Here is a 19,995-nt window from a genome sequence, read left to right as displayed (position 1 = left end):
GGGCGCGGTGGCGGCGCGGCGCACGATGCTGGGGCTGGCGGCGGGGCTGCTGGCGGCGGCCGCCGTGGCGCTGCTGCTGGACTGGTACGGGCCGCCGGGGGCGCCGCCGGCCCCGGGGCAGCGCCGCCGCTGGGCCCCGCAGCCCGCGCCCGGGGCGGCCGCCGCCAACCTGCTCTGGGTCGTGCAGGTGAGCGGGGCCGGGGGGGCCAGGGGCGGCCGAGCGCGGGCACGGCGGAGGCGCGCAGCCAAGCCCAGGTTACAGGCGTTTGGGCAGGCTGCCCCAAAGGTCGCGGGCACTGAACATATTGAAGAATATGTTCAGTGCCGTGCCGGCAGCTCGATGTGCATCTGCAGGGCTGGCCTGGCTACAGGCTGAGCTCTGGGGGGCGGGAGCCCGAGACGAAAGGCCGGGACCTGCCCAACCCTTTACGCGGCGGAGGGCACAGGGACCTGTGGCCCGGCCAGGACACTCAGACACGGCAGGAGCCCATGACTCCCAGACTTGCCTGCTTTTAGACTGTGAGGGTATAAAAGCTCGGGGATTCCTTTCTTTGGGGCACCTTCTCAGAGGTACCCAAGTCAAACTGTTATTTTGTTAATTACTGCCCCAAGATTAAATTATTTTAATGATCCCGAAGTCTGAGACCCTGCTATGGGAAACCTAGGGCACAGCTGGCAAGGAAACCTGGTCTAACTGTGAGTGTGAAGGGTGTAGCTGTGAAGGGGCCTCGGTCTCAGGTAGTGTGAGTGACTGCCACAGTGGCTCCTCGATGGTTGCACAGAGAAGTTTCCTTATCACACAGATGTGTGTAGTGGAAGTTGGTAATTAAAAATCACCCAATTATTACATTACCCTATATATTGCATCAGTACCTGATGCGGTATTATCTAATATCCTGGGGAGGGAGAAATGCAGGCCCTGCCTGTCCCTTTCCCCATCCAAAAACTCAGAAGTTGTGTGGCTAAGGAAATAGTTTTACTGATTTATAGCAGTAGAAGGTACTGTGCTAGTATTCAGAAGGTTAAATATACACTGCTTTGTTTCCAGGTTAAACATAAAATCCAGTTTGACCTGGAAGCAAACTGTCACGTCTTAGGGTTTCTGTGGCTTCTTCTGACTCTTCTCCCCAGAGTATTCCCAAAGCACTTGGTGTAGAACTAGCCACAAAGATGTTTACATATTCATAGTTCATCTATGGCTGAAACATCCCAGGGATTGCTGTGCATTTCCTTCTAACAAATAGCTGCTTTTACCATTTTGTTTTCATTCTCAATCCCAAGAACACTTTGCCTGACTTTATTAGCTGCAGGCAGTGCTCTTAGTGGACAAGCTGGCATATATTTGGTCCTTTGGTTCTCTCTAATAGGTGGTATAATTTTTTTTCCAGTAATTTTTCCTTAAGTGACTTAAGGCTTATTTTTACTGCAGAGTACAAGTATCAAGAGATATCCTTGAAATAATGTAAGGAAAGCCCCTGTCCTGAGCTGCTGTCTTGTGTGAAGAGTCAGAGCAGCATATAGCAGCTACAGAGCTATACTGACAAGCAGCATGCACGGGCCCATGTTTCTCTTGCTGTGTTCTCTCTGGCTGTGTCACTTCAAGTAGAGTTCTCCCAAGGATAGGTCACAGCACAGCTAATTTGAGACTTGGCTTTACTTTCAAGTGGTTATGTTCTCTTTCAGATGTGCCCTTTAACAGCTGCTTTATCATTGACCTAACTTGGAAACTAATCAAGCACCAAATCCAGCATTGTGCCTGATGATGTTATGGGAACCAGGCTTCAGGCTCCCTGGTGATTCCATAGGTCTAGCCTAGGTCACTGAATAGAGCTCAAGATGTTCCCCAGCAGTTCCTGCCTTGTTTTTCTTCCCAAGCACAAGACTATCTCTTCTTAAAGGAACTCAATCACAGTCTTTCTACTTTAATCTTCTATTAATGGTTCATCCATCTTTATTGTAGCAGAATTTCCTTTCTTACCCACTGCCAAATAGACACTCTAGTTCAGCATTTGACAAGCATTTAATTATTTCTCCCATTTCTCTCAGCTGAAAGCATTCTACTGTTGCTCTAGTCCTTATAATTCTCCTTTGTTAACACCCGCCTCTCCTGAACCACATCTTTGCTAGAGATAAGGAATGTTGACGGTGATTTCTTCTCACCCCTAAATCTCTTCCAACCGATTTTAATGAAAGTAACAGCCTAGGATGCAATGAGAGGCCAAGTATCCACATCGGTCAGAGGGAGGGGAAGGAGCAGCAAATGGGCTTTCACCTACATTTTGGAAAGTAAATAAGAGCATTTCAAGCTTTTCATCTTGCCCACTGTCTTTTTATCTTTTTTTTATCCACTGGGATATCATCTGAAATTAATTCAAATTTAAAAAAAAAAGGGAAGAAGCTCCACTTCTGAGATCTTCATATGTCATGGCTGTTAATGATGAAAGAAACTTAGTCCCAGCTCTCAGAAGTCCCGAGACACTGTAACTCTTAGAAATTACAAGTTGAACCCTTTTAAAAATCTTAAACTCCTGGGGAAGAAAAGTGGCAAGGTCACTGTAGGAAATTAGACTTCCGAACCACTCTCTGCTGTAAGGTTGGAAATTTACATTTGCTGTAACTACTGGTAGGGCATGACTAAGGTTTTTTGTAATACTGTTTTTTTTCAAGAATGAAAACTGTAGAAGTTTTGATTTTCTGTGTTTGATTGCTGAGATAAATTAATTGCAAATCCCCAGGCTGAAAAGAAGCAAAACAAGTTGTATTGTTGTCAATGATTAAATGAGGTTTGATGTATCAAGGTAGTTTTGCTGTGCTCTTTGCCTCACACTAGTTTGAATACATCAATGAAGGTAAAGACAAAGTTATATCTAAAAGTGTTTGCCTTTTTTAGCATGCAATTCTGATTTAGGCAAAAATTCCATGTCATTCTGAATGGGGAGTTTTCCTAAGCAGAATTTAAAAACTGTGTTCAGGTAATTTTTTCTTCGTATACAGATGACTGAATAAGTAGAAGTAAATCATTTTTCTCCAAGATATTTTATCTGGCTTTTTCAAAAACTACAAGCTTTATGAGAACAGGTTTATTAAACTGAATGTAAAAGTTAAATGTTTTTCTTTCCAAGTGATATTGTCAGATGACCATTTGCTTACTGCTTTTTGAGCATCAAATACCATTTGTTCAAACCAAGGAGGACAATTAATTAATTGACTGAAGTAGAATGGAAAATGGAATTGAAGCAATACATAAGGGGTTTTTTTGTACAGTACCGAAAAGCCACAAATGTAAAAAAATAGAAAAATCTTACATTTCTTACTCTCCCCAAATGGCTCTTTTGATGTGAGGGCTTTCACTGATTCAGAAATGAACAGCATCTTCTACAGTTACATACAAGTCATATCATCATTTCTTAGGCAATATTTGCCTTCTTGAAGGCACATGGAATGGGATCTAAATACACTTGTTTGATCCATTAAAATGCTTGGATAGGATGTTAAAAAACCTTTCACTCAGCTACTGGAAATGTCACACTAGGTATAAAATAAATTTTCAGTACATTTCAAGTTCTAGGTAGCTTTAACCTATTGCTTTGCAGAACTGCTTTGTATTCTTACTTGCAGCAGGAGCACTGTATTGCACAGAAACTGCCAGAATTTGAAAGGCAACAGGCCACTTGCAGCCATCATAATTTACTGTGGATACCTAAGTATTTCCTCATGCTTTTGTATGCTCGTAGTTTTAAGGAAATTTTCTTGATGTAAATGTGATTTTAGGGGTTAGAGTTGCAATATCATTTGCTTGTTCTGCTTTCCTTCTCCCCTAGTCACCCACTTTTGTTTCTCCCTGTGTCCCTTACACTGACATGAATCACTGTGACTGCTGCTCTTATGTTGCATTCTAATGTATACTTGGCTTTGCAGAACAGCCTGGGTAGCAATAACCCTTTTACTTGGGGCAGTGTTTCAGTCTTCTCTTTTGCAGGTGTCAGATATTCATATCAGCAAATTTCGGGATCCCAAACGAGCTCCTGACTTTGAGAAATTTTGTTCAGAAACAATTGATGTAATTCAGCCAGCACTTGTTCTAGCAACAGGTAAGCAGTTGAAAAGTGTAAATTTCCTGTTGAGTGGACTGTCAAAGGAGCAGCAAATAGGCAAAATTGTAGGATCTCAAGAGAGAACTTTAAACATATCTTAAGCAATAGAAACTAAATTGCAGCTGAAGGGAGACTGCTAGAAGCTGAAAAAAAACTTCTCAACAAGGGAATTATTATTATTTTATTGAGCATTCAGTTTCTTCAGTGAGTTTAGTGTGTTCTATACATAACAGACACAATCACACAAGATAGCTAATGTTTTCCCAGTAGGTGTTGCTGCATCATAGCCCTTGCTAGGAGCTATCTTCCCTCTTGCCCTGGTCATGATTCTACATTCTTTATGTTGGAAATTACAGAAGTGAGCAATGTCTGTAGTTAGCCATTAAGATACAGTTCCCCCCTCAGAACAATCCCTGTTCATTTGTATGAAATTCACCTGTGAATTAATGTAGGATTTTATTGCTGGTTTCCATTTGAACATATCATACCAAGAGAGGTGAAATAAGCCTTGCCACTTCATTTGACAGCTTGCTATTGAAATAGATGAAGTTTTGACAAGATAATTGAGAAAACTTTAAGCTGTTACTGTATGCAAGGTTTTAGAATCTTAATGCTAGACCTGGAGTTTTGCTTCTATGGAAAGTTATTATCTAATTAGTGAAAGTGCTGCAGTAATGTGGTCAATAGATGTCTGACGAGGTTGCTGCATCTGCATTGGAAGGCATTTATGCTGATCATGTGGACCAGATACAGAAACATGCAGATTACACCCAGGCCTGCAGCCACTTAGACTTGGAGGCAGGGATGGCATGCTTGTCTAGTTACAGTAATTGTATAAGCTATGTAGGCCTCTAGTTATATCTCACCTTTGTACACTCTCAGGTGATCTGACAGATGCTAAGACAAGAGATAAACTGGGATCTGATCAGGTAGAAGATGAGTGGAAAACTTATCAGTCAATCCTGAAGAGGTCAAGGGTCATGGAAAAAACCAAGTGGATAGACATCAAAGGGAATCATGGTAAGAAGAAAATGAAACATTTCTGTCTTTCCTGTGATTGCAGATCACAGAATATAGAGGTAAAATGTTAGTACTCACTAGTGTGTTAGTGTTCATGAATTAAGAGAAGGGCTTACCATCCACGTCTACTGGGGACACACTGTTTACAAGCTCTTACTGAAGTGAGTTTTAGTACCAGAGAGGTAAGAGTCTTTTGCCTGGCAAGTGGTAGAACATGACTTCAGAGGTTAGTTTCCATATCATTATTTTATCTACCACATTATTTAATGGAGGGGCAAACTGTAATCTTACCATACTGAAGAAATGGTTTCAATTTACTTTTCATAGACTTCCTCCTCACAGGTTTAAGTTTAAAGGGTGTCACATGTCCAGCAGCTAAAGGAAATTTGGTTTCTTTTGAATAGAAGGGAGTAATGGGAGTTTAGATCATCAGCTGTTGCCACACTGTAAGCATTCAAACACAAGCTGACAGTCGTGTAGGCTGTATAAACAGGCTGTACAGGAAGCTGCCCTGGGAGGGGGGAAAGTGCATGCTTTGTCATATATACTCATTTTCCTGTTAGGCTTCTGTTAGCAGCATTAATTAGGAGAAGTGGAGCTGTTGCAGTACAGACCTCCTCAAGCTGATGTCTGTTCTACACATGCTGTTCTCTAGATGAGATGCTCCTTATTTTCCATGAAAGAGTTGTCTTACTTACAGAGCATGCACCCAGTCCAGAAAAGCTCTTGGAAAGTTCTGTGGTCAAAATGGAGACAGGTTTAGTTTTTGGCTGCTAAATAACAATTTATATTCCCACAATGCCTTTATTTTTGAATTGAAACTTGAATGAGAAAACTATTGCCATTTAACTGCACTGAGTATATAACGTCTCCTCTGCACAGTTAGTCTGCTTGTCAATCATGCATCTTTTAAAAAGTAGCTCTTCAGCACCTGCTGAGACTGCTTTATCTCAACATTACCTAGTTAGGTACAGGGGCTAATGATCAATTTTATCTGAAAATTTCCTTATTTCCTTTTTTACTCCCTTACAGATTCATTCAACATTCCACGCCTGGATAGTGTTCAGAATTATTACAGGTACTTTTATTTACCATACAGAGGCAGCTATATCCAAGGTCAAATTCACTAAACAATACTTATTACATATATGCTTTTTCACTGACTTTCTTCTAGCCCAGGATCATATGTACTATTCCCTCTGTCTTTTGCATTGTCAGTTATTAGAGCAGAATCTATTGAGAAAATAATAGAGAATTCTTTGTGCAGATTTCTTATCTCTTACCTTTCTGTGTTTTGGAATTGAGTGTGTTAAATCTGTCAATATCTACAAAATTTTCAATCACACTCTAGGAGAAAGAAGATGGAAGAGTGAAATGGAGTTGTTTTTTCAATATATAAAAATATAAATATATTTTAAAATATTAAAATTACAAAAATTGTTTGCAGAAATAAAAATAGAAGCTAGGAAAAACAGTTATTCAATACCACATTCTGGTGTTCATTATGCATTAAAATTAAAGAGGGCAATGGGTTGTATTGAAATACAATATTTTTACACAAAAACATAGGTTCCTATTATATGTTCACAGCATTAGCAGAGTATTAATCAACTGTTACACATACTCGAAGTGGGACTAAATGAAGAAATTTTATTTAAGTTGATGATGTTCATAAAGATACTTCTAACTTAAAAAATATTTTGAAATGGTTTTTATAGCATAGAAGTATTGAAAACTTGTTTTTAATATATTGGCTTGTATTGTATTTTATTGTTCTGATTGGTGGAGGAACAGGGACATGAACTGATTTCTGGATGGCTGTGCTCAAATTATACTCATCATCTGAACTCAGGAATATTTTTGTTTCTACAAATCATGCAGGGAGTAAAACAAAACTAAAACAACTTAAAAAACCCCAAATGCACACAAAAGGCCCACTCCTAAACCCCAAAAGAAATAAAAAAAAAAAACCCACCCAACCGAAATGTAATGAATTTTAGTGATTCTCAGATTAACTCACAATCACTTTAGTTACAGAATTGCAATTTAGGTGGTACTATTAGTTGAAATGTCATGTCTTTGCCAGTGGAAGATATGTACAACTCCCATCTAGCATAAAGTATCAAAAGCACTTCAATTTTGTTAGTCAGAAATAGTGAAATTAGCTGTTATCAATGGAAAGAGAGAAAGCAATGCATGTTTGTCATGGGTACAAGCTTTCATAACAGCAGTATTTCCATCTTGTTTTGTTAGGAAATACTCTGCCTGGCATAAAGATGGCTCTTTCCATTACATCCACACAACCTCTTTTGGGAACTATTCATTCATCTGCGTGGATGCCACACTCAGCCCAGGCCCTAAAAGACCCTATAATTTTTTTGGGATTTTAAACATGGTATTGTATAAGTCTTTGCATTCCATTTTGCTGGCTCTTTTATTTCTGTAGTGGTTTGTTTGGAGGTTTGGGTTTTTTTAAATATAGAAAAATTGTTTGAAAGACAATTTGTGTTCATCTATAAGTGTGTTTACGTTTTTAAGTTATAATGTGAGACATTTATTTAGCAAAATGGATTTGTCACCTGCCTGTTTCAGAATCAAATGGCAGAGCTGTCTTTGATGGCAACAGAAAGTCTACAGAGCAACCATACTATCTGGTTTGGCCACTATCCCACCTCCACAATCGTCTCCCCATCCCCTGGAATACGAACACTAATGAGGTAAGATCTTCTTACCCTCTCTGTTTTCAGCATGAAGTACATTTCTGGTCTGTCTTCACATGCTCATCTCTCACTTTTCAGGTTTTCTGCAGTGATATTTCCTTCCCACCCAAATAATCACAATTCTTGTTAGTTCTGCCACAGCATATTTATGTGGACATCTCCATACAATGGGTGGGCTGATGCCAGTCTTGCACAGTCAACACCGTGGTGGCACTCTGGAACTTGAACTGGGAGACTGGATGGATAATAGGAGGTAAGAAAAGCCCATATGAGCAAATTATTATATGAAACCTACCTGCTGTACTGTGATTCTCTTTTATGCTCTGTGGTGCACTTGAAAGAAGCATGAGATCAGCCTGACTGGTTATTATTATTATTAGTGCTTTTGAAAAAAAGGCCTTGTGTGTATGTTTGGGATTTTTCCCCATATCAACAGGGTGCTAATCAATTAAATATTTTTATTAATTCTTGATATTTAAAAACTAAAAAGGGGACATCTAAATGTGTATCCAGATAGTATGTATTTAGTATTAAATGTAGACAAATATATTGTTGTAAAATTCAGCATCAGTACTTCAAAATACACATGCTCTGCAATAGCTGTTAGAATTCTTGACACAGAAATAGTCCTCCTGAGAAATGTTACCTTACTTGCATATCCAAAAGTGTCTGATGCTATGTGGAGTGGATAGTTGTATATTAGCTTTTATTCTGCAGTAATCCAAATAAAGATACAGGTATGAATACAGGGGAGGAGCACACTGGGGTCGTTCTCCTGAACTAGAGTACCTACACAGACACTATGGAAATGTACATTATATTTGAGTTCTTTAATGTAATGTTCATCTGTCTGATTCATGTGCAAAATTCCATAGATCTTCACACTTGGAACTTTGAGTACTGCTTCCATGATTTAAAATAAAATTAACCTCATCAGAGGTAAGCAACTGTACAGTTAATATAGCAGAGTTGGAGAATGTAAGATCAACTACAGAAGAGAATAAACAGAAAATAAAGCCAGGTTCTTTAGGAACTTGAGGAGCGTGGAAATCAGCTGTTCACAAAGCAGTTTGTATTAACAGATTTTTTTTCCTTTCATTATAGATACAGGATCCTTGCGTTTGACCATGACCTCCTCAGCTTCGCAGATCTCAACTTTGAAGAGTGGCCTGTAGTTCTCATCACCAATCCTAAATCCTTCCTTTACAGCAGTTCTACTCATGAACCACTAGTCAAAATTCTTTATTCCACTCATATCAGGTACCCTGTAATGTCTTGATTTCACAATATTTAATTATATTTATATGTATATACACAAAACCTTTTTTTTAATATGTGTGTCTACTGTTCTCAGAATTATTTTTTCTCTGGAAGATCATTCCAGAGAGCTTGCTTTGTATCATATCTGTGATAAAAAGTTTGGGTAGTAGTAATTCATGGGGGTTTTTTATTTATGCAGTTATTTCCCCTAAGGTCAAACGAACTTTATGTAACCAAACTTGATCAATTAATATATAATTAAAATAGATTCATATGTAATCAATATGCATAGATTGTTATGTAATCTGTGTTATTTATCTCACATGTTCACATCAACTCTGCTAATTTCAGAATTTTGTCTATGTATTTTTCTAAATGTTTTCCCTATTCACTTCAGACTTCTTAGCTTTATCTTTTCAATTCTACATCCTTTATATACTAAAACATGAGAAGCATCTGCCAATTTTCATATTCATTTTAAATCTCTCCATCTTTTCATCTATTTATCTATTTAATTTTTACACTTATATTTCAGATTTTTAGGCCCTTTTCAGCATTTTATATTTGCTGTAAGACTAATCTGCTTGAAATACTGCATACACAGGGTTACAATAAAAAGAAGTTTGTCGTACTTTTCGGTTAGGGAGCAGTATCCTACTAGATGTCCTAATTACTTTACAGTTTCCCATTCAGAACCTTATCTGAACAATCTTATGATTATATTAAATATAGGAACTGGTAGATTTATTCACCATAACTGTATGAAACACCTTCATTTGACTAAAGCATGCTCTGTAATGCCATTCATATTACCAGAAATGAAAGGAATTGCACTTACAATATTTTGAGTCTGTATTAGTATCACTGTTTCTGTGAATATAAGCACTACTGCCAGGTGGCAATACATTTGTTGGTATCTGAGATCTGGCATTCCACTCCATTTGTCCTAAATGCAGTAACAAACTCTGAGAGGTTATATTCTGACTAGCAAAAAGAAAAGAAGGGGAAAAAAAAGAAGGGAAAAAACCCTACTCCCAACAACAAAGGACTTTAGAGAGAGAGCCTGGCAATTTTTTATGAAGACATCTGCAAGTCTTTGGTTATGTGTCTATGTGTGCTGGAGGATGCATGCCACTTGTGTTAGCAAATGTTTTGAAGCAAGTGTTCTAAAATTTTTTCTGTCAAGGCCTTACAACTTCTGCCACCTTGTGATCTGTTCCACATCCAGTTTTCTATCCTGTTCTTTTGTGTAGTGCCATAAAAAACTACTTTGTCTTTAACTGTAGGAAAAACCTACCATGTTACCATTAGCCTACAGATATTTCACTGTTGTAATTTCTAAATCTTTTGAACTCTTTACTACAAGGCAGCTTAACCTTTAGGGACTTCTTCTTAAGGAAGTAATGACATACCTACAAGTCCAGTAACAAATCTGTTTCTTTTGCTCTTTATTTACTCCTTAGAATTCTGGCATTCTCTCCTTCTGTCATTATCTCTGTCAAAGTCTGCATAGATGGAGTTCACCTGGGGAATGCACATCAGGTGTCTGGCCCTCTCTATGTGCTGAAGTGGAGCCCACAAAACTACAGTGAAGGGTTCCATCACATAGATGTAACTGTCCAGGTAAGGTACCTGTTGGCATTCTTTGTATTGATTTTTTTTTTCTCATCATGGCTTCTCTGTCACCCTCCTGCCTCACATAACTAGGAACAAAATACATGATAACAGACTTACTTTCATATTTGTCTGATTACAAAACCCAAATGATTTAATAAAGGAATAAATATAGACTGCTAAGCACCAAAATATTCATAAAGCCGCTGGAATAAAGAAAGAAATATTATTTTTCATAAGAAGTAGAATAAGACATGACAGAAGCGCAAACTTGAAATTAGCCAGAGATGTCAAAAATTACAAGAAATGGTTCTAAAGGTGTATAAACAACAAGCAGCAACAGAAGGAAAATACTGGCCAGGTGTTAAACAGCAGAAGTGAATTAGTCACCGACAGCTCTGACAAGGCAGAGGTTCTCAGCACTTTCTTCACCTCGGTCTTTACCAGCAGTGTTGGGCCTCAGGCTTTGGATACAAGGATCAAGGTTGATGCAAACAGAGACCCACTGTCAATGAAAGAAGAGTTGGAGTGAGACCTGGCACAGGAGCTTGATCCTACAGATCAATGAGCCCTCACAGTTTCCACTCCAGAGTGTTGAGAGACCTGGTTGACATCCTTGTGAGGCCACTCTCCATAGTCCTGGAGAAGTTGTAGAGATCAGGGGGCATCCCAGAAGACTGGCAGAAGGCTAATGACTCTCCTGTGTATAGGAAAGCATGAAGGGAGGATCCAGGAAATTATAGGCCCCTTAGTCTTATTTCAGTCCCTGGGAAAATTAGGAAATTAATCCTTGTGGTGGGCTTTCTGAAGTCAGATGAAGCACATGACTGGGAAGACCCAATACCAATTAATCAAGGGCAAATTGTGGGCCAAGAAGAACATTATGAAGTTCATAAAGGAAAAGTGTAAGTACTTGCACATGGGAAAACATAATCCAGGAGTGCAGCACAGGCTGTGATCTGCCTGGCTGGGGAGCAGCTCTGTGAAAAGGGACCTCAGTGTCCTGGTGGACCACAAGCTCAGTGTGAATGAACAGTGTGCTGGTGCAGCAGAGAAAATCTACTGGATGTTGGGGTGCATCCACAAGGGCATCAGCAGCCAAGACAAGTCACTATCCTGCTCTACTGAGTGCTTGCCAGGCCACATCTGGAACACTGCTCAAAGTGTTGAATAAATGACAAAAACAATAAACAAATGTTTGTTTATGTATATGGGTTTATGACAAAACACCAGAAATTAAGCACAACAAAATTTGAAAATATTTTAATATGGGCTATTACCTAGAATTGAACTTTCAGAAAACAATTGTGGGGAGGGGCAGTAAACAGTCACAGTCTTCCCTAAGCTGCTGACTCTCTGACAGGCTCTAATTCAATGTAGCACTTTCAGATTATGATTTTATAATCACCAATTTACTTGAAACTGCAGAATTGACTGTAATTAACCCTTTGTTGGTGGAATTTAATACAGCAGTATGCAGAGAAGCATACATCAATTTTATCTTTCTAGAAAAGCTGCAATGATAATTATGAACTTTACTTGACAGTTTTTTGTACCATTGCTATGTAATTGCTCTCATTTTATGTCAATCTAGGATGCTTCAGGAAGAATTGCCACACAGGGCCATTTATTTGGTATGGAAGAAAACCTCTCTCTTAGATTTGACTTTTGGTCATCTGTTATTCTTCTCACTGACCACTATGTTCTAGTAAGTACTTTCAGCAAAACAGCTGTTACTTCATGTTGGTTTCCCAATCTGCAGTAGGGTTTTTCGTAATTCCTGAAGAACTCGTAGACTTGAATGCAGTTACTTTTTCCAGATATGATTCTGTTGGAATTCCAAAACATTTAAAGTTTCTCAAGTTGCACACTTCAACCACAAACGTGCAACAATGGTTTATACAAACAGTTGACATCCTGGATTTAGTCCCAATTATCCATTTTTGGGCATAAGTGTACACACATTTTGTACAAGCAAGAAATTGAAAAAGAGCTACTGGAGATAGTAGAAAAAGGAAACATTAAACTGAAGAGAAATTCACTGTGAACTGTTGTGATATGTTTTCTGGAAAAAATGCTGCAAATAATGTCATAATGTCATAATGTCATAATAATCAAATAAAGTTATAATGTCAGCTGCTGACATTATAACTAGCTGAAGTGGAGGGCAAAATCCCCATTGACTTTAGTGAGTGCCAGGTCATATCCAGATGTGTTACTGCTCAGTATATGCAAAGAAGGATGTCATGTCTTAGTAGCCTAGGTGCACTTCTAGAACTACGTAAGAAAGTCCACATGATTGTAGTTCTTATCATAATTGGCTCAAAATTATTCTTAGGTTTGTTAATCAGTCACACATTTTACACCATGTCTTGAACTGCATTTCTCTTCAGAACAGTGCTCAGACAATGTTTTGCCCTGGAAGTGTAACTACACTTTTTCAATGGATGTGTTTACAAACTCTATTTTTAAAGATTCGGGTCTATTGCTTTCAGACATTGAGCAGAATTCAAGTCAGTACAATACAAATCTTAGAAACTCTTCAGTTTCCTTTTTTACTCTTCAGTTCAGTGACACCAACAAGCTTTGAATATGTGTTTCAAAGAGAATCTTTATGCCATTATGTCAGTGTCCATAAGGCATGCTCCAAGGCTGCAATTATTCCAGGGCTGGCTTATAGTCAAAACTGTCTTTTCAGGCCAGAGTGCTCTTTGGACTGACTGTGCTGATTCAGATTACCTTGCTTGTTGTTTTCCGACACCTCCAAAAGCCAGCACTCAAAGGTATCAACTAATGTTTACCTGTGGTTTTTAGTAGTTCTGTTTTCCTCTAAACTTTTTACTGTTGACCTGTGTGCTAACAATATGTAAGTAACTGTGCTGTTAATCACCATATGCATTTTACATCTGCTACTGTGGGGTTTGATTGGTTTCTCAGAAGCTGTTGTTTCGCTTTTAAGGGAAGCTGGAAAACCTCCAATATATCAAATAAAGTAAACTAGAAACTTGAGCAGGTGTTTAAACAAAAGTTAAGTTGATTGTTTAAATAAAAGTTAAGTTGATTGAAGTCCAAGGTTTCATTTTAATTTTCTCACTGAAGAATCCAATACATAGAGACTGTTTTGTTTTTTATTAGTTCTGTATGTGTGCTTGTTTCACTACAGTTGTTACAGAATTCTCTCTTGCCTGAGTGGAGAAACAGATTTCCTTTTGTAAAGGCAGAATTTGTTAACTTTTGCAAAGAACACTAACAGGATCGGGTCTTTCTCAATATTAAGGTCATTTCTGTCATAACTTGATACTTTCTGATACATCTAGTAAATTAAAATTATTACTATTAAGCTCATGGTATTTATCCTTTAAACAGTCATTTGAACCACACCTTACTAATGAGATTTTTCTGGAAGCCACCTCCCTTCCTATTCATGTCAGTGTTTGTACCTTCCTGTATACTCCTAATTGTGTAGCATCCTGAGGTAACTACAGCAACTGCTTACACAGAAAAGAATCAGATTTTCAGTTGCCTTTATGGAACTCAGCAGCGAAATATTAAAAAAGCTGACTCTGTGGTCATCTAGGTCCATGTGGACCATGATAAATGTTTGACATCTTAGTGAACAAACTTGTTAGAGCTGTTGATTTCCAAAGGTGAAGCTTGCCTAAGGGTTAATTCTTTGTGAGAGGGCCACATAATAGATTTAAGTCTACAAGCTAACTTTTTAGGAAGGTTCTCTTGATCTGTGAATTGCCTGCTTCAGTTAGAGAGCTACTACTGCTTTTTTCTGCTAACATCACACACTTGTCAGAATAATGTCATTTTAATGCCAAGACTTAATTTTGAGCTGCTAACAGACCTCAGTAAAGTAGATTTAATCAAAGGAAATCCAACAAATCTAGTCCACACTGACCCACCTTTCTGGGTTTGCAAAGTTACTGTTTTGATTCTCTTACTTTTAATTTAATACATACTTTCTCTATGGTTTTCATTCTAGCTAATTTCATTTTCTGGGTATAGAATGGTCATTCAGTATTATTTACATACAGTAAGTGTATTCCTTTAGAATGACAGGTTCCTCTGCTGTTTTTGATATAGATTGTTATATTTATTGGTTCTTTACTTTCAGTTATCACAGTAATAGTAATGCATTCCTCTGCATTTTTCTGTAGACATACCAAATTTTTATATTCCTTATTTAAAATAATGAGTAAATAATATGCAGATTTGTTTCAGAAAGACCAGTGTTATACATACATATATATCAGGGGAAGGTGTTGCAAACTGAATTAAGTGTATTTTTCTTAAATGTTGTCTCTGTTTAGGAAAGCCGGGATTACTTACTCTGACTTCATATTCTCTTAATGTCTTCAGTAAAACAAACACCTTCTATTACTCAATTCTGGTTCTGAATTTATACACCATTCTGGGTAAGTAGCCTAGAGTACTGGAGGACATAAATTGGTATTTTGAAATTACACATTAGATCCTGATGAAAATTTAAGAATTCTAACATCTTGGAGAATAGGGAAAATCTACTGAAGTTACAAAAGCTATGCGGAACTTTAAAAGTTAATGTCCAAGTGACTAAAGGCTTATTTGTAAGAGCCTAACTTAGAAGCCCTGAATTAATTAAACACTTAGATTGTTAAGTTACTCTGAAACAAAGTGATTATTTTTAAATTCAGTTTGGTTTTCACTTATTTTTTGATTGTTAGCATTAGAGCTAACAATCTGAGCTTATTATCCTCTGCTAACATGTTACTGAAATAGCTATTTTCTTGTTAGTCTGTGTAGCATGTATAACACAGAGCAGCCTGCCTATTTTAATTTCTATGCTGAGCCAGGCTGGAATTGTTTGTGACCACATTTTTCATATATCTTACTGTAATTCTGGGAAAAAGCTACCCTTTTCACCTCTCTCATAAAGAAGATATTATGTGTGGTGTTGAAAATTGTCACAGAGATGAAACTATTTCAAAAGTATTTTCATTGCATGCCACAACCCTATCAAACTGTGGTATTTTCACACCAGACTGCTGTTTGCTGAATGAGGCTGATTACTCTGGACAAGCAATAGGGAAGTCTCAGGGTACAAAGGGCCATGTGGGAAAGGGCTGTGTCTCTGTTCTGTTTCCTGATGGTGATGTTTGGTTTCCTCTCTTGCAGGACCATGGTTTGTAGGTGAACTGATAGATGGCCAGATGGGGGCCTGTTTTTCCTTTGGAGTGTTTGTTGGTGGTTCCTTCTTACAGGGCAGTATGACATTTGTGGTTGGGATTTTACAGGTGAGTATTTATAAAATAAAGGCTAAAAACCAGCGCTTTTTCCCTCAGGGGCTTTTTACCATTTTTAAATAAAGAAAGAAGTCTTGTAAGTAAAGAGATTATTGACCATGCCTGACTACAAGTGGTCTTTCTTAGCTTTCTGCAGATTTGAAGAAAGGAAGGAGGTTCTGCATTATTTTCAAAACTTCTCTTTTTCTCTAATAAAATGATGTTGCTTTGGACTCCCTGGATGTCTGGATTAGAGGCTGTCTCTACAGATTTATAACTCTAAATTTTCAATAAATTTTCTGGTTTTGCCCTTGGCTCACACAATGTAATTAAGCAAAAAACTGAGTGGCCAGGGTAGCCCTTGCAGTGTTAATAACTCTTCAGATCAGTAGGTGTCACTCTCTAAGCACACATGAGTCCAGTTTTCCCAGGAGTGTTTTCCCCATTAATCTGAAAGACAAAGTGTCATTCCTTGGCATTTAAGATAGAGGATCAAAGCAGCATTGCCTCCTTCTTCATGGTGTCTCCTTTGTACCAGTGGGACACTGCAGTGGGCTGGGTCAGAGTTAAGCTGACATACAGACTGTTTGGTTTTGCCATGTTAATTTTTTGCTAAGTCTGGCTCCCTGAATCATTTCCAGGAAATGTCAGATGTGTGTTAGTGCCTCTTACTGCAAGGGAATGGCAGGAATGCTTGGCCTGGGACTCAGGCCCAGGCAGTCCCAGCTTTATCAGCTGCAGTCGTGGAGATGCATCCTGAGATTCCATCTCTGGGAATTGTACTCAGCCCTTTAGAATGGGACAGCTTTATCTGTGCATACGTTTTTAAGCCTTCATAGATGTTACCCAGAACCCTTGGCTTCCTCATTGTGTTATTTTTCTTCGCTTTTCCTTTCAGATGATGTTTTTCAACCTGCCATTGATGGCCTATCTGTGCTGGTGCCTGCTGCTGCGATGCCATGGCCACAGCTTCCGTTCCCACCTCCGTCACAACCGCCGCCTCGTGGCTGTGCCTGTTCACCTGGCAATGGTCCTGCTCCTGGCCTGGCAGGTCTATTCCTGCTATTTCCTGCAGCGGACATACGGCACCTTGGCATTCTTCCTGTCCCCAATGAGAACGTGGCTGGTGCTACTGACCGCAGCTCTCATTTATAAAACCTGGACACTCAAATCATCAGAGCTCAGAACTTACATAACAGAGATAAAAAACTGTCAAAGCTCCTGAAGTACAATATAAGTACTCCAAATTCTGTCTTAAAAACTCTCAAGGTACATCCTTATCATTTTGTGATGCTGGAATTCTATACACCCCAACCGTTAAGTGGTAAGACCCAAAGCTGCACCTGCACTGCTGCAGAACTGTATTAAATAGTTAATGTACAATATGTTATACACACTTTCCTTCTATTATACAACATACTGTATAATACATGTTATATAATACAGTTATGGATTATACATCAGTACAGCCAACTTTGGAATAATCTCATCAATGAGGTTTTTTTAGTGATACAGAGATACATATATCCATATGGATCACAAATGGAAATGTTTGCCTGTTGCTACTGTGAATAGAAAAATAATTAATTATTGATTTTTATAATGCTGCAAAATATGAGCATAGGACCTGATGAGCTTCTGGATTTGTGATTCTTTGATTTTTATTTCAGGGTTGACATGTGTTTTTACAAGACTAGACCAGATGTCTTTATGAAGTAATAGTGATTGCAAAGGTGCTGTAGTGGCCTTCACAGCCAGAGTCCTATGCCCATACATGTTTTCAGTTCATAATGCTGTATACAAGTAGATCATAGGCTGTAAAGTGTGTGTATGTATTTGTTTTCATGTTTACCTGAGCTCTGGCCTATAGCTCTTGCCCTGGGAGTGCTGGCTAACGAACAGGCTCACTCTCTGGAAGGAAGGAGTTTCATTTTGCACTACTAAGGTTGCCAGTCCTCCCACCCATGACTGGTGAAAGGACAGTGAATTATCAGTGGTGCTGGGGTTTTCAGCTTCAAAGCAAAGAACGGAGACAATAGCCTCAGGATGGGAGAGACTGTAGGAATACTATGGTCTGATGCCTATAAAGTCTGTAATTTCTGTTTTTCTGGGTCTCAGCTGTGTTTCTGGATCTTGGCAAAATGCACCAAAGAGTGACTTAAGAAAACTTATTTCTTTGTTTTCATTTTTTTCCTAAGTCCAAAAATTATAGAACAGTTAGTTACAATAATGAAGAATGCAATGATCCAGAGCCAAGAAAGCTGAGGTGCCTTGATCTGTAAAGAACACTGCATTGCTTCACAAAAGACCAGCTGTGAGTGGAACATTTAAAATATTTCAGGTAATTTTACAGTAACTTATTTATGGCTTCTCAAGAAAAAAGAGGGCTAATTTATTTATGGTCCCTTTGGAAAAAAACAGCAGTGACTGTAGTAAAACACAGAAAAATAAATCGGAAGAAAATACTGACTACAACAAGGACTTTTGTTATTTCTAACAGGCGACAGTTTTCCTGTTCCTTCATTTCTGTTCCTCAATGATATAGGAAGATAGTAATGTAATACTATTAATAATGTAATGTCTTCAATGTATAGGGAAAAGAAAGAGCAGCCATTTACATGAGTTAAATACACTGTTAAGAGAATAAAGAATGTAATTTGTTGCTACAAAAGTTTGTTTTGCAAAGCTGTTGAAAATCAGAGATGGCACAAAATTTATTTGTGAGATACAATACCGAAAAATTGATAATAAAATGACATTTCACTATTAAATTACTTTTATGTGATTAGAGAAAACAAGAAGCGGCAATAATATACTTCATATCTTTTGACTTGTTACCATTGTTAAATATAACGTTACCCAATACTTTTACCCTTAGGCTGGTCTCTCCAATAGTGTCTGCACTGCACACACTTGAACCCACTGTTTGATCAACCCCCAACACTGAGCATTCATGCATGGCTTGTGTGGAGGCTGATTTTTTTTAATTTTTTTTTTTAAGAAGAGAAACAAAAGTGCACTTACCAGTCTAGAAAATTCTGGGGATCCAGGAAAGCTGACACACAACCTCCTTTGGCTTCCTCTTCACTTTTGTAACAACAGCTACTATAAACTGCAGTAAGAAACATTTATGTCTGGGCTGGAAAGGTCTTTTCATGGTGTTGGTGACATTTTGCATGAAATCCTGACATGTAACTGTACAATTTAGCACTAAACACTAATAGGTGCTCTTATGAAAAACACCATGTTTTTCTCATTGTCAATGAAGAAGACAAAAAGGGGGACAAGAAACAAGATCAACTAAAAAAAAAGCAAAACTAAACCAACCCAACCAAAAAAAAAAAAAAAAACAAACCCCAAAAACAACCAGGAAAGGGATGAAAATGGAAGGGAAAAAAGCAGAAGGGAAGAAAATGAAATATAGGGCAGACAACAGCAATACTTCAAGGTACAAAGGGAAATGGGATGGAAATGGAAATGCACAAGTCTAATAAATAAAATGCAGAAGATTGGCTTAACCAAAACTAAGGAAAAAAGATGTCTCTGCCCAATACTATTTACATTTTATTATCCTTTGCAAATGCTTATTTATAAAGATTGTAGCTGAACTGCCTTACTGTGGTCCTGTGGTCACAATGTCACATGAAGATAGACATGCATAAAAGTTCACAAAAAACCCCTAACAGCTGTAGGTCAGTTTTGAAACTATAACAATGGGGGCTGGAGTAATAGAGCAGTGAAAAGTTCTCAGGAATAGAATGCTATGTGAAGAGGCCCCAGGAACAGAATACTATAAATCCTTATTTAGTTAACAACCAATTTTTCAAAGAGACTCAAGCAGAAACTGTAACAGAATACGAGTTAAATAGCAACTTTTTAGCTGATAGAAGGAAAATGTAACTTAGAATTACCTGTGATGACTGTAATACTCAGAGACATCTCCTCCCCACCCCACTCCAGAAAATTTAAATTTGCCTGTGTAAATGATAATATAATGCACGGCATCCAGATATGCAC

General features: G+C 38.2%; 1 protein-coding gene across 2 annotated transcripts; it reads left to right on the top strand.

Moving 5' to 3' along the window:
• The first annotated feature begins 22 nt into the window (after positions 1-22).
• On the top strand, positions 23-17,609 carry TMEM62 (transmembrane protein 62). 2 transcript variants are annotated; one of them, XM_071427269.1, is made up of 14 exons: positions 23-187; positions 3,980-4,091; positions 4,977-5,114; positions 6,147-6,192; positions 7,368-7,509; positions 7,707-7,831; positions 7,965-8,087; positions 8,939-9,094; positions 10,558-10,717; positions 12,303-12,416; positions 13,407-13,491; positions 15,028-15,132; positions 15,872-15,990; positions 16,877-17,609. In XM_071427269.1, exons 1-14 carry the CDS (start codon positions 26-28, stop codon positions 17,201-17,203), a joined length of 1,914 nt encoding a protein of 637 aa, XP_071283370.1. In that variant the 5' UTR covers positions 23-25; the 3' UTR covers positions 17,204-17,609. The 2 variants fall into 2 exon arrangements, with proteins under 2 accessions (XP_071283370.1, XP_071283372.1); XM_071427271.1 differs by lacking the exons at positions 23-187; positions 3,980-4,091; positions 7,368-7,509 and having other exon boundaries at positions 5,044-5,114.
• Positions 17,610-19,995: the final 2,386 nt, after the last annotated feature.

Source organism: Agelaius tricolor, unplaced genomic scaffold, assembly GCF_023055355.1.
Source record: "Agelaius tricolor isolate 1412-34295 unplaced genomic scaffold, bAgeTri1.0.p SCAF_5, whole genome shotgun sequence".
In the NCBI taxonomy this organism is placed as follows: domain Eukaryota; kingdom Metazoa; phylum Chordata; class Aves; order Passeriformes; family Icteridae; genus Agelaius; species Agelaius tricolor.
The sequence above is the reverse complement of the archived record's forward strand: the minus strand, read 5'-3'. Positions and strand labels throughout refer to the sequence as shown.

What these genes read in the sequence shown, in the direction of transcription:
- TMEM62 (XM_071427269.1), top strand. Translation starts at nt 26, where the DNA reads ATGCTGGGGCTGGCGGCGGGGCTGCTGGCGGCGGCCGCCGTGGCGCTG. An exon ending in GGAATACGAACACTAATGAG is followed by an intron (nt 7,832 to 7,964) that starts GTAAGATCTTCT and finishes AATTCTTGTTAG; the next exon opens with TTCTGCCACAGCATATTTAT. An exon ending in CCAAAAGCCAGCACTCAAAG is followed by an intron (nt 13,492 to 15,027) that starts GTATCAACTAAT and finishes GTCTCTGTTTAG; the next exon opens with GAAAGCCGGGATTACTTACT.